The sequence below is a fragment of the Tiliqua scincoides genome, chromosome 1 (genome assembly GCF_035046505.1).
Source record: "Tiliqua scincoides isolate rTilSci1 chromosome 1, rTilSci1.hap2, whole genome shotgun sequence".
NCBI classification, from domain to species: Eukaryota; Metazoa; Chordata; class Lepidosauria; order Squamata; family Scincidae; genus Tiliqua; species Tiliqua scincoides.
In genome coordinates, this window is record NC_089821.1 from 241,823,390 (window position 1) to 241,840,827 (window position 17,438).

Below are 17,438 nucleotides of genomic sequence, written 5' to 3' on the forward strand. Positions count from 1 at the left end.
AGATAACAGCAGTAACACTGAAGACCAAACCAGACAGGAGGCATGAGGTCTATGATTGGATCTCCCAACACCTTCATTTTTGACTATAAGTGTGCCTGTGGGGAAGGCTCAAAATGTGATTGAATCAGCCATGCTGGGGTGGGGGGCAGGTTAAGCCTTTCCTGTCATCCTGTTTACCCAGACTAAACACTCCCCTGAAACTCAAAATATTTAGTTTGTCTACATCAGTGGTTCTCACACATTTAGCACCGGGACCCACTTTTTAGAATGAGAATCTGTGAGGACCCACCGGAAGTGATGTCATGACCGGAAGTGACATCATCAAGCAGGAAAAGTTTTCGCAATCCTAGGCTGCAATTCTGCCCACACTTACCCATGATGAGTAAGTCCCATTTACTATATTGTTAAAAGAATATTCACAGAAGCTTGTTAAAAGTACAGGTCTGTAACATTTTGCCAAATGCAGTCACATACCATGGGAGCATCAAGTCTAATAAATTAAAAATAAAATATTGAAATGAATGGGGGTCCACCTGAAATTGGCTCGCGCCCCACCTAGTGGGTTCTGACCCACAGTTTGAGAAACACTGCTCTACATAAATACACTCAGACTGCACTTACCTTACAATGGAATCAATGGGGCTTACTTCTAAGAAGACATGCATAGGATTTCACTATAAGAGTATAACAGCCCAATCCTGAGCTGTCCGGGGCGCGCGGCTGCAGTGGTGCCTAGAATGGCTGCCGCCACATCCTATGTACCTCAGCCTGCCGTGGGCAGCACCTTGGGAGAAGGGGACTTTGTCCCCTTCCCCCGGGTAAGGGAAGCAGCCATGCAAAGGGCTACTCACTTTACCACCATAAAGTAAAGGCATTCGTGTAGGGCGCTGAGCCCTACACGAATGGTCAGGATCCGGTGGAGCTTAGCTTCACGGGACCCGCCTCCCTGCTCCCCCCCAGCATGGCTCCCGCCCACCCTCTCTCCGCCCCCACCTCCCCATCACGCCTACCGACTGCCCTCTCTCCACCCTCCCCACGCCTCCCCCCTCCCTGGAACGCCCTCCCTGCCCTCCCTTACCGTGCCACGGCTCGGCAGTCCATGAAATCGCCAAGCAGTGGAGGATGGGTGCCCGCCTGGCACTATCCCAGCGCTGGCCAGCACTGGGCTAGCAAGGGTAAGCCTCGCAGACATGCCTTACAGCACGTTTGTGACAGTGCGCTCTGGTGGAAAGCTGGAGTGCCTAGCTCAGGATTGGACTATGAGTCAGCATTTTCATTATTTGCAGTTGAAAATACCATGTATAGACTCTGTAGCTCCTCATTACGGTGTCCTTTCTGATTTGTGTCTCACTGTGGGGAATCTTAACCATTAAAGCCTGCAATTCATTAAACAGATCCTGAGTTTACTGCAGTGTCTTTTGTTTTGGTGCAAACAAGTCATCTGCGTTATCCTGCTCCTGATTTCCTTTTCCCCTCCCAGAGCTTAAGAGCCCAATCTTGGGCTCAATGCGCCGGCTTATTGCCGGCGCGCACTGTTGCAAATGTGCCTCAAGGTATGTTTGCAAGGCTTACCGCCGGGCGAGCACCCGTGCTAGTCCAGTCCTGACCAGCGCTGGGGTAGTGCTGGGCAAGTGCCCAGCCTCTGCTGCTCGGCGGACACATGGACACAAACACTCTTACTTGCTGGGCTACTTCCCTTATCCAGGAGAAGGGGATGAAAGTGCTGCCCGCGGCTGCCATTGGTGCACAGGATGTGGCGGTAGCTGTTTTTGGTGCTGCCGAAGCCGCATGCCATGGGAGGATTGGGCTGCATATCAAACAAACAAATCTTTGTATCAAGTCTATTCTCCCCATCAATGCACAATTTCTCTTTTTCTCCCTTCCCAGGGGGTGGGACTGTATTATGTTTGACTTTTGAAAACACTGTCTACTTTGCAAGTTATGGAGGTAGCGCAAGTGTCTGAAAAGTAATATTTAGACTGGTTGGGTGTTAGTGACAAATTTTAACGTAGATAAAGAACATGAAACTCATTCTGATGTTGGTAATTGTTTTATTGTTGTGGGGCATGGGGGACCCACTGGTTCACAGGAGGCAACAGCAGGGCACCTCGGGATCTGGCCTCAGTGATGTCAGCCTGGCCCATGGCCGCAGTAGGAGGGAGGAGGTTGCATTACCCAGGTCCTCCTCCTCACCGTCTGGGACTCTCACAGCCCCAGGTTGCTTTGGCTGGTGGGCTAGCCAACATCTGCTCCAGTCAATAGCCCAGCCAGTTCTGCCTTCATCCCTGGCTGGGCTGGGCTGGGCTTTATGCTAGAGTCAGCCCCCTTAGGCCCCGCTCACATCTCCCTGTGAGGGTTATAATGCTGGCCACCTGAGCTCTCTTCTCATCTGTGCCTTTCCCTCTTGCTCTGCCTGCCAGCCAGGTTGCAGGGACTGCTGCCCACAATCTCAACCCTGGAGTAGGCTGGGCTTGTGGGTAGTTTTGCCCCTGCAGACTGACAGGCAAGGGGGCAACGGTGAGCCTTGGAGCTCAGGGCAGTCTGCTGGAGGCCTGTCCAGCTGGTCAGGGACTGGCTTGGTCCCCCATGGCCCCAGCACCTGGCTCAGGAACAGGCCAGGTTTCCAGCTGAGTGCCCGACCGTGGTTTGCCGGAGCTTGCTCCCAGGAGTCCGCAGGCCTCTGGCCTCGCTACTGCCCTCCCAGTGGGTATGAGTGTCCGCCCATGGCAGCCCCATGGCTCCATTTTCCCTGTGAGCTGCAGGGGCTAAGGCAGGCTCCCTTCCCTCACTGCCGCTACTGCCCAACGTGGGGGCTGGCTCCCGGGCAGCTCTGCTCCCAGGTAAGTCAGGGGAACCCCAACATCTGATAAATCAAGAAATATTTAGCAGCAACCAAATGTTCCCTTTGTGCATTTTTCCCTTCACATTTACTTCAAACATAGTTAATTTGCAGAAGTGAGCACAGCTGTCCTTGTGTATACGCAGGCTGAGTTTCAGAGTTATTGCAAACAAACCAAGAAAGAATGTATCCAAACAATAGACTGGCAGCCCTGAGAAAATGAAGGGTGTACATACTGGAAGGTAAGGGCAAGGTGAGACTAAAGAGAGGCAAATGAAACTCACAGCACGTCACCCAGAGTACAGAAATACATTTTTAAGTGGCATAGGGGCTGTGTGGATCCCTGCACCGATTATTGCTAATCCATCTAGATTAAAAGTTTCAGCAAAAGTGGCACAGTGACGGCCAAAACAACTATTTTAACACTTGTCCCCTGTGACCTGAAGGAAGTCACACTGACTTGCTCCCTGTTCAACTTTTTGTGATGGTGCAAAGGAGGCTGAAGCAGTTCTTGAGTTGAAAGCCTCTTTTCATCACAATTTTGTGCAGGTTTATTGAGTTCAGTGCTGCTTCTTTCCTCGTGCATTTAGATTGGCAGCCTTGAAGAGCTTCACCAAGGTTTCAATGTGCCTTGTACACTATTATTCTGAAACTGACACATTTCCTGTAAACAGAGCCAAAAAATTAAACATATACGTCAATTTTGTCAACACTTTTTTCAGTTGAAAAGGCACTAACAAAGATGCAGCGAAATATCTGAATCTTCTCATGCATACATGTTCAGTGTGGTTAGATTGTTTTTCTTGTCTATTCCATCAGAACTGTGGTGAGGGTCAAACTAATTTTATTCATGGTGATCCAAATGCAATTGTCAAAATAATATATTGCAATTTTCTTCTGCATTCGACTTTTCCTTCTCTTTCAGACACACATTCTCAACCAAGTACCCTTTTAACCTTTAAAAGCTAGATACTGTTGAGGTTTTAACACTTAATGCACTCTGCAAACATTTAGGTGCTATTTTTACTCCAGTAATCCTAAACGTTTTGTTTCTGCTTGTGGCTGAGCCACACACATTTTACAGTGACAAATGCGGGTATACGTGTTGTAAGAAACCACAACCAATTCTGAGTCCCTGGAGTATGTACCTGCTAGTACATGTATTTGTTGTACATCTGTTTCCATATAAACATTTTTATATATATATGGATTAAATGCATCAGAGATGAAGCAGTGCTATGTAAGGCTCCACTTTCTGTTTGTTCTTTCCTGGGTGTAATTCATTGACTGCCATATTTAACAGTAGATCCTGCAGTGATTCTCATTTCATGCATTTTAACTAAGTACTGTATGATGAAGAGAGAGGTCTGGTGGATCTCACACTTAAAAAAAGAAAGGGTTTTAATATCTCTTGGGTTGTATTCTTGGGTTGTAATATCTCTCTTCTGAAGCGCCAGTTGTTAAAATAATTAATTGTAATTTCAGTCCAACTTGAGGTATGAGTGCCCAGTGTTACAGACTTGGGAGTGGCACTCCTGGACAGAAACAAGAAGGCTTTGACATGGGCCTTGGCTATGACATAGAATTAGGTCTATCTCCTTCACACTTCCCTGCTAACTACTTTCTGCTTTCAGGCTGCATCTGTACTGCAACACAATCTGAAACATGGGCCTTGACTAGTGGTACACTTGCCCAAAAGGTTCTTGTTGGCATCCTTCAGTCTCGGAAGACTATGGTATCGCACTCTGAATAGTGTTCTGGAACAGAGTGTCCTCTCCAGTGCACGAAGCCTGGGTAAAATAGATATGGAGGATAGACTGTTTCCCATGCAGCAAATCCCCCCTCTCCACGTCGCTGAAATGGTCCAATGGAAAGGCAGAGGCCAATACGGTTGGTTCCAGCGGCGTCGCAGGAGTTGCCAGAACGTGACTGTGTTCAGCCATGAACTGCCTCAGGGACTCCGGCTCCGGATTTTGCCTCGAGGTTGACTCCTGAAGCCTTTTCCATAACTGGATGTAGCCACAAGGCAGCGGAGGTTTGGGATCAGAGTTTTCCTTCTCTCAGATGAGCTGCCTTCCCAGGCTAACGAGTCCCATCTACCCGGTGGCGGTTCAGTCACCACCGAAAGGTTGCCACCCCTGTAATCAGTTGCTACTCTTTTAGGAAAATAGGAAGCTAATAGGTGGCGGTTCAGACGCCACCGAAAGGTTGGCCACCCCTGTAATCAGTTGCTACTCTTTTAGGAAAATAGGAAGCTGTTGTATACGGAATCAACTTTGGTCCATCCATCTCATCTACACTGGCTGGCAGAGTTCCCCAGGAATTCAGACAGGAAATTCTTACCTGGAGATGCTACGGACTGAACGCGGGACCTGCTGCATGCAAAGCAGGTACTGAGCTAGGGTCCTTCCCCATTGCTTTGGTTTGCTTTCATTATTGTTTTATTGTTGCCATTTTGCATTGCTGAGCTTTGATTGCTTCTAGTTCCATTGTTTTAAATGCCTTGGTTAGCCACTTTGATTTTTTCCTTTTAAGATAAGGTGAAACAATTTTTAATATAAATTAACAAAAATAAATGTATACACAGTCACGTGCAAATTTTCATAGAAGTATTCAGCAATTAACAAAATATAATACTGGATATTGTACAAGTATGTAGTACTTCAAATCCATTCAAATAGATAGGGATGAAGGAGTGATGAAGGTGGTGGGGTGAAAGAATCCAATGTAGTTAAGACACAAAAGAGTCCCTCTAAGTTCTTTTTGAATGCCAGTATTGTGATGAGAACACATCCTCCATCAAGTTGCTGTGCACAAATGCACAGACCTTGCTGGTCTTGTGAAACTCTGAATGCTTCTAACCTGACAAAGACAGACCAAGATTTGTAGACCTGAAGAAGTTGCAACCTGATAATAAGCAGCAACTCATCAAAGCTATCCAAGTCTAGACAGCCTCACCGTCTGCTCATGGAGTGACTCTGAACTTAGATGCTAAAGAGTTTGAGGGGGAAAGCAAAAAAAAATGCACTCAATCTCACAACCTTTCAAACAACGTTTGTAAACATGCTGCTAATTTACTGTGGGGGAGGGAATCTGATTGTGTGTATATTCCTCTCCCACCAACACAGACGCAATTGGAATAGAGGGCATAGTATTAAAAGCAGCAAAACCAACTGTTTGATTATTATTGCCCAATCCTATTTTAGGATTTATGGCAGCAGGACACTGCCCTGCTGTTGTAAATTGGTTGCCGAAGACGTGCAGGGTGCACCCCTGGCAGCCATTTCCAAGTCGCTGTCACAAAGGAGCAGTAGCATTGGAGGTCTGCTGCCACAGCTGGTGGCCTGCGCCGTAGCAGGTCAGCCAGTGTGGGAGACGGTTCGTGGAGGGCGGATAGTAATGAGGTGCATTGGGATGGGAGGGAGTAGATTCAGTGACAATTTCACACCCCAAATCTTACCCCTCTTTTTAAAGCAGCAGCAACAACAACAGTATTTATATATCTCTACCCTTTTTCTCTCCTTGGACATACATCACCAAAATCGCTAGAGTATCTTCGAGGAGGCCCATATGCAATTGGGTAACAATTGGGAGGCAAGTGAAAAATATTTTTACTTACCCCCGCAGGCTTCCCAATTGCTCGACCCACGATAGCACGTAGTGCAGCCTCCATTGGCATGGCTGCATGCTACAATATTGCAGGGGATAGGATTGGGGCCACAGGCTTCCCTTGGAGTAAGCCCCATTGACTATAATGGGACATACTTCTGAGTATATATGCATAGGATTGGGCTCTTAATTTAGAAAGGTCCTCAATATTTGCAACTACATCACTGCTTGCTTCTTGCACTGAATCAACTTACAAACCCACCTTACTTAGTGACACTGGTGTTGCTGGGCAGTTAATGGTCCTGATCCAGTGATGAAGACTGTTGAAGAAAAATAAGGGGGAAGCTGAGGAGATTTCATGCTGAGTAGGAAAGGAGCTCATTAACAGGATATTACACATCTCTTTTTTTGCAAGTAATTGGAAATTATTGTATTTTTTAAAATAAATAAATACTGTATATAAAGAATTGTTTCTCTCCCATTGGGAGTGTGTGTGTGATATCATAGCAGTCATTTTCCGAAGTTTTGACACGCCAGACCCAAAGGGTTCACCATCACTTGTTTAAATGGATGAAATAACCAGCACAATATCTGAAGACTGTTTCTGATTACTGGACCATCTAGGCCTAGGGCTATTCATACGGTCCTAAGAAGATCACACAGTCTTGGTCAAACTTCGGTTGCAAAAGTGACATTTCTTCCCAAGAGAAGAAATTTTCCTTTTTCACACTGCCTATCTCATCCTGATGCCTTCGGGGCTTGTTTATTGGGCAGTACATAACAGGAGTCTCCCTCCCTCCAACCCTACTCTAGCTGTAGGTTGTTTTTTTTAAAGAAAGAACAAGAGTATGGCAAGTTTTCCTGCTGAAGCCATGGGTGGATCACAGGATAAGAGAGGATTCAGATGGATCAAGCAGTCCTGTGGTAGTGCTTTGTGGAAAGCTTGCTCAAGATCCCTGAACTAGTAAAGCGGGAGAGTCTGAGGTCAGAAGGGTTGACAGTTTGTCCTCAAGAAGGGATGTCAAACTTGTTTCATACAGTGGGCCGAACAGCATTCAGGATGCTTGCTGAGGGCCAGAAGTGATGACATTAGGCAGGAAGTGATGTCTTTAAACAGGTGATAACCAGAAATAAACACTTTTTTCTCTTAGGAACTCATTAGTTGCAAATGACAGAAGAGAAAATAGGCAAATCTTGATCATATTTCCAGATATGGGAGAGCCCAGTTATCATGTGGGACAGCCTTTCAGCAGTGACACCTCAGCACTGCTTAGCAGCTGAGAGCCTGAGGGCTGGATCAAAAGCTTCCCCGGGGGCGTCTGGCCCCTGGAGCTGCACTGAAGTATCCTTTTTATTCTGACAGAGTAACAGGATCAGGGCTGCAGTCCTTGGGCACACTTCCCTGGGAGGAAGTCCAGTTGAACGCAGTGGGGCTTACTTTAGACACGCCTAGGACTGGGCAGCAGCGAAGTTACTTGCTGTGCTCCCGCTGGTTTGCTTGAGTTGCACCAGGCTGCGTTTTCGGACCCTTTCCATCCATTCAGGAGCGATCTGGAGGATCTGACCAGCATTTCAGGACTGAACCCACACCGAAGGCAGAAGAGGCTGCAGGCCCACAGGTGACGCTCTGCCCCCGCCCCGGCAGCGCGAGGAAGACCTGCTCGCAGGCGCAACCCCTCCCTCGCTCCCTCTGGTGCAGCGGAGTCGCGCGCGGTGGCGAGTGGCTGCGCGCCAGCCCTGTTGCCAGCCCAGCGGCTGCGGGCAGAAGCGATTGGCTGCCCAGCCACGCGCAGCCCGCCCCCGAGTGGACAAAAGCCGCTCCGCCCGCGCGCAAACTTCAGCGAAACTCCGGCGCCTCAGGACTCTCCCGCGCGCCCGCCCCGGCTCCAGCCCCGCGCCCGGCTTGCCGCGGGGCAGCTTCGCGGCGCCTCAGGCAGGCAGGCAGGACGCGGGCATGCCCCGCTCCCCGGCGCGCGCGGCTCCCTGGAGGAGCTTCACTCTGGCGCTGCTCTTGGCCGTGGGCGGAGCGACTGCCACGAGGCAGGTGAGTGCGGCTGGGAGGGGACCAGGCTGCGCTCCCCGGCTCCGCGCTGGCCGGACCCGGCGCGCCCTTTGCGCCCGCCGCTCGGCTCCACGGGGCAGGCTTGCTCGGCTGCCTGTGGAGGTGGGCTGCGGCTGTCCTCCTCGTCCCTTCCCCGGGAGGCGGCGAGCGGCCTGGAGAGCAGCGGCGCGGGGGGAGGGAGCGGCAGGAGAAGGGGGCACTCGCCCAGCAGTGTCTTTTCTAGGGGTTCTGCTGCGTCTTTGGAGATTGGGAGCCCTTTGGGCGCAGGCAGCCGTGAGTTCTCTGTAAGTCACATTTTGTTGTAAGGCAGCCTAGAAATACTCTTACTATTGCTATGATTAACCTTCAAAAGTCAATGCACTGAAAGCAAACCCGCAGTCAGAACCGAAAAGCACCTGGGGAAAGTTCCAAATATAGGCAGAAAAAGGGCATTCAGAAATAAAGTAGGTCCCATCTGGCTGCTCACCCAAGGTCACCCCATCTGGAAAACACTGAAATGGGTTGGCACCCAAATGAGTCAAGTGAAGGAGTGCCTACCTGGGAAAAGTTGGGCTTGTTGTAATCTCTGTTTTTTGTTTATATGCCAGGCATGATGCAGGTGAGTTTCTCAAAACCAAAACCCCTAGCCAGAGTGTTTGCTGCTGTGGTTTGCCCTGAACCCGGTATGCCTGGATTGCTGTAATCCTGTACATTATAACTGGATTGCTATAATTCTGTGTTTCCATCATGCAGATGCACCCCTTTGCCTCTTGAATTGTTTGTTGTGTTTATGTGGTGTTTCTGCTTGAAAACTGTGCCGGGGGGCATGTTTTAGGCGTATTTTGAGGAGGTCTTGGAAACTTGACTGGCATGGCATGGCTGATAGCAGATATGCAAGAATAACTTCAGCTTGCACAGGTGAATTTGTCTGTCACATCTGCATTGAGGTATGCCTGTGCATATTGCTCCTGGAAAGGAACTGTGTTCCAGGGAAAAGGGGCATCAGCATATTTTTAAAATGCTGTAAGGTATCATCTGTTCATCGCTTACTTGAACCTGAATAATAATAACAATAATAATAACAACTAGGTATTTATATACCGCCTTTCTGGTCATCGGATTACTCCTCTGACTTTATTCAAGGCTGTTTACATAGGCAGGCGTTTCTAAATCCCTCAAGGGGATTTTTACAATCATAGAGGTTCTCTCTCTCAAGAACCAACAACATTTCAGAATGGATCTTCCTGGTTTGGTTTCACTTCTGGCCTCCAGTTCTCCCACGCAGGCTGGCAAGCAGCTCCATCTCTCACATGGAGGGCAGCCAAGACGCTTCTTGCTCACACCAAGAGCAGGTGGAATCACTCAGCTGACGTTGGCTAGGCTCTACCCTCTAGACCAGACCTCCTGCCCACACTTTTGATGCTTTGTTTTTGACATTCTCAAAATAGATTATGGGATACAAAGTACTTTTTCAGTGCTCTGGACAAATATCTTACTCTACCTGCTTTTTTTAAAGATAAGATCTCATAATGGTTCAAAAAAGAAATTTTATTGGCTTGAAAAGGAAATGAAACTCAATTAAAACAAAACAAATGTGCAGTCGCCTGTGATCTTATCCTTTGCCTGCCTCGCTCATAGGTTGCACTGGTTTCAGTGAGAGTTCCAGCTAGGTGTATGTAGGATTATAACCTCAGAATCTTGTGTCTTTAGAATTTTGAAGTGATGATTAAACTTTTGGTTTTGTGTCTGCCCATATCTAGTTGGAAGGAAGTGGTTGTGATCCACCACACATCTTGGACCTTTTACACTTTTGACTGAACGCTATGTGACCCTCTCTGCAGGCAGCAGATTTGCAGCTATCATTGATTTGTTCAAGAGGGGTCTCTTGATTATATGTTCAGTCATTAAGCAAAGGACTTCAAGTATTTTTATTCCTTGAACAGGAATTTTTAAAAGGAGGAGTGAAGCAGTTTTGTAACGGAATATACTTTTCTTTGTCAGATCCTTTGTTATGAATCAAACAGTTCTGATCGTTGACATGGCACCTAATCCAATATATCTTATTCTTATTGAGAAAGAGCTTTCAAACGACATAGAAAAAATCTTGAGAGAGGAGAAATGCAAATAGAAACAGTAATATAGGGTGACATTCAGTTAGTTTGTCTGAAGATTATTTTCTCTAAATAAAACATGCTGCAGTTTGACCTAAATCAGAGCATTAAAAGTCAGTGCATGAAGCCGAGGCTGGTTCACTAGCGGCAGTGAAAGGTGCTGAAAGAAATTATTTTACATTGCAGAAGAGGATGAATGTCATCATAGCATACAATTTTGCTACAGGAACTTTGCTGTTGGTGGATAAGAATACCACCTGTGGTAGAACAACTAATACTTAGTTTGGCTACTTAGCTGTGCTTTAAAAACAAAACATCTCAGGTATTGTCAAATTTAATTTGCTGTAGTAGTAGTAGCAGTAGTAGCACATGGAAAATAATCCTCATACTATGAAGATATACAGGTAAAGCAAAGAGATCAAGAACACGGTCAACTTCACATTACTTGCTGGAATATCTTCAGCACTGCCAAGTGCCAAGCTCACTCCAGCTGCTTGGGTTGGGCTCTTTCTGCCCAAGTATTAGTCATGGCCTTTGAGGAGGGTTTACTTTATGAAGAAAAGGTAAGGCTAACCTCAATGCCAAGTGAAATGAGTGTAGAAAACTGCAGGGCACAAGGCTGAAGTGATACTTTTGAAACAATGGTGGAAGCAGGGAACTCAAGCATACTTGAAGCGATGTTTCAGCAATATTGTGTCCTATGCAGTCTGTGGTTCATACAGTGAATCTTATAGGACTACAGACTGAGATGAGAAAGGATACAGGAGGATGCTGCAGTAGTCCAGGTGACAGAATGAGGGCATGTCAGCAATAAGGATTGAGCAGAATAAGGTTATGAAGTTGCAGAACACAAAGCATAGTAAGTGTGTGTCCCATTTGCTTAGGACTACTATGTAAGATGCAAACTTCTGTGACAAGACCAACTTGAAAGTTCACAGTGGATGAGGGAAGATAGGATTAGGCAGAGGCTGTTGTAGCTGTAGGCAACCCAAGTAGCTATTTGAGAAGACAGGAAGATAGACTTGGAAAAGGCTCTGTCTTTAGAATTGTATAAGCTCTTGTTGCAGTTTTATAACCAATCCTCGGCAACTGTTCTCTTAAACAACTTCTCGCTAAGTTTGGCTTTTTGTGCAGTGTCTGTGTGGTTCTTATGAATGTGCTCTCATTCTGTCACCAGGGCTATTGTGGAAATAAAAGATCTACATCACCACACTGTGAAAACAAATGGGACCAGTTCTAGTGGTACTGTAGAAACAAGGCTTTGATGATGATGATGATGATGATTGAACCAAGTGAACTATTTGTCATAAAGGAGATTCACAGTAATAAAGGAAATTTCATTTCAAAAAGATTCCATCATGTGTGCCAGAACAAAAATTGTTTACATTTCTTTAAAGATTAGTAAATCATCTTCGTAATGTGTATAATGGCCATCTTAGACCAAAATACACATTCAGTCTTATTTTTCATACAGTCTAGGTCTGTGCTTCTCAAACTGTGGATCAGGACCCACTAGGTGGGTTGTGAGCCATTTCAAGTGGGTCCCCATTCATTTCAATATTTTATTTTTAAACTATTAGACTTAATAGTTGCTGGACTAAAGGCATCACAGGCAGTGTTCCAGCTCCTCTTTTTTGTAGGTAGAAATGGTTTTATTGGGGCTGGGGGAGGGAGGCAGAGTGACAGCCCTATCCTTTGCATGTCTACTCAGAAGTAAGTCCCATTGTAATCAATGAGGCTTTCTCCCAGGTAGGTGTGGCTAGGATTGCAGCCTCAGTCTCAGTCAGATCGCGATCCACCTGTTGAGCACCCCTGGTATAGAGTGTGTCTGAGAATATAATTCATTTAATGTGGGGGAAAAGCCCTGCATGTAAGAGTCTCTCGGACTGAGAAAAGTTCATGTTAACAGGACCTTTAACCCAAATGAGCAATTTATCTTTCAGAATCAAATTCTCAAGATACCTGTTGGTCAGCTATCCACATCATAGTTTTGTTATGTTCTTTTAAAACACTCTCTGGTGAAGTCATATAAAGCTAACCATGGATTTCCAGAAACGTGATCATTCTGCTTTGTATTCCTGTTACTAGGTTTTTAAATACCCATAATAAAAATATATGCCTCAGAGTTTAGTTGGTTAACGACTGAGTTTTATGTATTTCAAACGGAGAAATATAGACTGTACCAGGGTGACTAGAAACAGTAGAGGACAGAGTGACATAAAAGGGAATTTTGGCAGGTGCAGCTTAACATGGAAGGCTTTTAAAAGCTGCACCTGTCAAAACTCTACACAATTGTTAAAGGTCCAGGAGCCCTAAAATTGAAAGGTTGGCCACCCATGTTAGCTGGTGCTTCTTCCAGTTCCAAGAATTACCCCACCTGGTCAGGGAGGTTTCAGGTGTAGTGAATGAACTCAGTTCAAATGAAGGGGGAAAGTTATTATTTTTTTTGCTTTTTGACTTGATGAGGGCAAATTGGGAGGAAATTACGTTGTTTGTATTAAATATGAAGCGATTTAAAGTATGCACTTAACAGTTCCATTGAAAGGAAAAAGATTGAAAAGTGGTTAATTATATATTTTGTACCTTCTAAGATTTTAAAACTATGTAAGGGCCAAATTCTATCCAACTTTCCAGCACCAGTACAGCCGTAGTGCAGCCCAAAGTAAAGGAACCTGTGTTCCCTTATGTTGAAGGTGCCTCTGTAACTGCCCCCTCCACAGAATGCAGCACGCAACCCATTGGCACAGGAGCATGGGCAGTTGGATATTGGATAGTATTGGACCATAAATTACATAAAAATCTAGTTTGATAATCTTTTTGCAATCCATTCAAGACCACCAAAGATTAGAAGTGGATTTTTAGATGCAGGGTTTTTGGACTGTAATGGCCATCTCTCCGTCTGTAGACCATTTATTGCACAGCAAAGTTTTATTGCTCGCTAATAAAAAACTTAGAATTGTAAATTTTGCTTACCTGTATGTTAAAGCTACAATTACAGCGCAACCCCATGTTTGTCTACTCCCAAGTGAGTGTTTATAGGATTGCAGGCTTGAATGTCTAAGTACTCTGTAAAGGATGTGCATACAGGGACCATTAAGTTTATTACTAGTTATAATAATATTAGTATAAGAATATATTATATTAATTATATTATATTAGTTATAATAACATGTATTTACTTCTATCCTGCCTTTCCTTCAAAGAGCTCAGGGTGGTGTACAAGGTTTTCTTTCTCCATATGGGCCATCTTTATTTGACTTAAATGGAATGTGAAAAGCACTTATTTGTAAACAGGTTTGCAAGTTAAGTATTTACCCTGCACATGCCCGATCTTGTCTGATCTCGGAAGCTAAGCAGGGTCAGGTCTGGTTAGTACTTGGATGGCAGATCGCCTGGGAATACCGGGTGCTGTAGGCTTATACCATAGTCTTTCGAGACTGAAGGTTGCCAACCAAAGTCTCTTTTAAGGCTAGCAACAGTGTAAATAGGCCCCTATAGACATGTACTGTACAAAGTGAAGGTATGGACTAATGCAGCGAATTAGTGCATTTCTCTAATGCAGTGAAAAACATTTTGGATTAGTCATGTGCAAGCCTACAGTTTTTCGAAAGCAAAGCAGAAGTACTGTGCCAGTGTCCTGCCCTGTCCCCATGATAACCTGCAATTGTTTTTAATAAGTAGAATATGGCTGAACAAGTTTTGGTTTATAATGGAGAAATAAATCTGCTGCTTTATTTTCTTGATAGTTTTTAAACATATAACTCTTATTTCTTTTGCTTGCCAAATCTTAATAATAAAAAATGACATCAAATCCTTCCTGAATTTCACATAGTCCGTTCCTGAGAAATAGTGATTTATTTCTTAATACTAATTTTCCTGTCCTTCTTTAGATGAAGAATGACTCTGGCAGAATGTCCCTCAAGTTCACGAATACTTCAATAATGCTCCTCTTCTAATTGTGCTACTTGCTACCTGCTTGTGCTACTTGGACAGTATCTCTTCTCACTGTTTCTCATTGGGTCTTGCTGTAAGACCACTCGGCAAAACACTGAGTGACTATCCATGTCCTGTATTTGCCCCTTGGGCAAAATTATACTATCTACATTGTAGGCAGAACTGTTACTTGCTTTCATCCAAGAGTTCCCTTTGGGTTGCAACAGCTGTTCTTTTGATAGAAAATATATAAAGTTCAAATGGCATGTTCCTCCTAAAATGATGTGTTCTTCAATGATATTTGATACCATAACCTAAAACTCTGTTAGCCGAGTTCCAGATAATAGAATGCAGTTGAAAATCAAGGAAGAGCAGTAAATGCTGTGATTCTCTCTGTTCTGTTATTCTGTGCAAATATGACTAGCAGAAGTAATGTTTTAACTTTGGGAAGAAATTGCATAATCACCTTGAAAGGTCACAGATGTATATAGAATCATGGAAGGGACCTTATAGGTCATCTAGTTCAACCCCCACCTTAGGCAGGAAATCCTCTTAGAGCATCTCCAACCGGTGCTTGTCGAGCCTCTGCTTGAATATCTTTAGTGAGGGAGAGTCCACCGCCTCTCTTGGCAATCTGTTCCACTGCCAGACCGCCCTGACCGTCAGGAATTTTTTTCTGATTTATAATTGAAATCTCCTCTCTTGCTGTTTGTAGCCATTGGTTCTAGTTCTACTTTCAGAGACAGCTGAGAATATGTTGTTCCCTTCTTCCGTATGACAGCGTTTTAGGTATTTGAAGAGAGCTAAGGTATTTGAATGTTCTCTTTCTTAGTTTTCATTCTCAGAACTCCTCATGCCCTGACAGGCGTATTGTGTTGTTTTTTTTTTGTCATGTGGTATCTGCCATTTCCTTCTTAGCCCTTTGCGTGGTTACAAATATGGACAAGTGGCTGCTTCTGTGCAATTTCTTGAGCATCACTTAAAAGATTTGAAGAACATTGCATTGTAGCTGTCTACTGTAGCCTTATGCCTTCTAATTCAGGAAATGGAGTATTGAAACATTTCTCTTCAAAATACTTTCTCTTCAAAACAAAGTAATTCTGTAGAAGGCTGACCTGAACTTCCACTATTTAGTAAAAGGGGAGCAAGACATAAATGTTTCCCCTTAATACTGAATGCCAACAAGTAATGAAAAGCAAAAAATGTTAAAGATGAATGTAGAGTTAATGTCTCCCATTGGAGATAAGTGTGTCTTTATCTGCTCCCTATGGAGTTAACCTCCCTGTGACAGGGAGGTTATCTGCCTACATTCTTGTATTCTGAGGTAAAAACTACTGTGAATGTCCTGCTCTAATGCAGGGGTGGCCAAACTTGCTTAAGAGCCACGTATGATAAACTTCAGGTGTTTAGGAGCTGCAAGAGAAATGTTTGAGAGCTGCACTATTTAAGAAGCATTTAAATTCTTAAATATTTTTTACACATAATGAACACTAACCTTACATTTTAATTCAGTGTACTGTCAATTTATTATTGCAAACTTGCGAATAATTATATAGCTTGAACATTTTTTGTTTACCTTTTATATTGTGATGCAAAAAGGAGCTCAGCCAACATGTTTCTGTGAGCCCCACGTTATATGTTAAAGAGCCACATGTGGCTTGTGATCCATGTTTGGCCACCCACTATAATGAGTCATGCAGTCATGAATTCCTTGGCTTTGAAGCATCACCAACTTTTTCTTGTCACCATTCATGTACAGAGTTTGACCACAATCCTGTGATGAGTTGGGTTCTTTAAATTTCATTGATCATAGTGCAATTTAAACAGTTAAGTTGTATGTGGAATTGAGTTTAGCTTCAGTGATAAAGGTTTCATTTAATTCATTTCTTATTTCACTGGGTCAATATCTAGTAAGAACAAGTAAAGTTCCTGGTACCAGTGTCTTGGGTTTTAGAAATTACTTGAGTTGTAGGTCCATTTGCAAAAACTTTTACTCAAGCTGGTCCTCTATTGGTCCTCCCTTGACCCTGTGTCCTTCTTGGTTTGTGAACCCTTTGGTCAATGTACGGCCCAATCCTATCCAATTTTCCAGTGCTGGTGCAGCCATGCCAATGGGGCATGCACTGCATCCTGTGATGGAGAGGCAGTCACCAAGGCTTCCTCAAGGTGTGGGAACATTGGTTCCTTTACCTTGTGGCTGCATTGCGGCTGCACTGGTGCTGGAAAGTTGGATAGGATTGGGCCCGTAGTTGGCACTACAGTAAGCGCCCAACTCACGTCCTGTTTCCATTCCAGAAGTTTGTCTAGAGCAGGAGTGCCCAAACCCTGGCCCTGGGGCCATGTGCGGCCCCCGAGGCCTCTCAATGCGGCACTCAGGGAGACCCCAGTCTCCAATGAGCCTCTGGCCTCCAGAGATTTATTGGAGCCTGCACTGGTCCAACGCAGCTGCTCTCAGCGTGAGGGCAACTGTTTGACCTCTTGCGTGAGCTGTGGGATGAGGGTTTCCACCACTGCTTGCTGTTTCATGTCTGTGATGCAATAGTGGCAGCAAAGGAAGGGCCAGCCTTGCTTTGTGCAAGGCCTTTTATCGAGCTATTGCAAGACCTTCATTCATTCAAATAAGTTCATCTTTAATAGTTTCATTTATGTAAACTTATGTAAATTTATTCAAATTATAAATGTAAATTCTTTTTTCCCCCCCGGCCCCTGACACAGAGAGATGATGTGGCCCTCCTGTCAAAAACTTTGGACACCCCTGGTCTAGAGGTTGGAACAGTACCATTGTGCTTGCACAAAAGCACAGGATGAGACAGATTGTACCCATGCAAATGCTCAGACACAGCCACCCGTAAGATGGGACATCTGTAACTTGGGGACCCAATGTATTGTGATTTGTACCTTACTG

General features: G+C 44.8%; 1 protein-coding gene across 1 annotated transcript in view; it reads left to right on the forward strand.

The window, feature by feature from the left end:
- Positions 1 to 1,506: 1,506 nt before the first annotated feature.
- Positions 1,507 to 17,438, forward strand: part of GLP1R (glucagon like peptide 1 receptor) — a 138,377-nt gene continuing 122,445 nt past the window's right edge. Inside the window, exons 1-3 of the mRNA XM_066623204.1 lie at positions 1,507 to 1,759; positions 8,148 to 8,783; positions 9,098 to 9,108. Coding sequence (XP_066479301.1) covers positions 1,507 to 1,759; positions 8,148 to 8,783; positions 9,098 to 9,108 — 900 coding nt within the window. The remainder of the gene's footprint in view (positions 1,760 to 8,147; positions 8,784 to 9,097; positions 9,109 to 17,438) is intronic.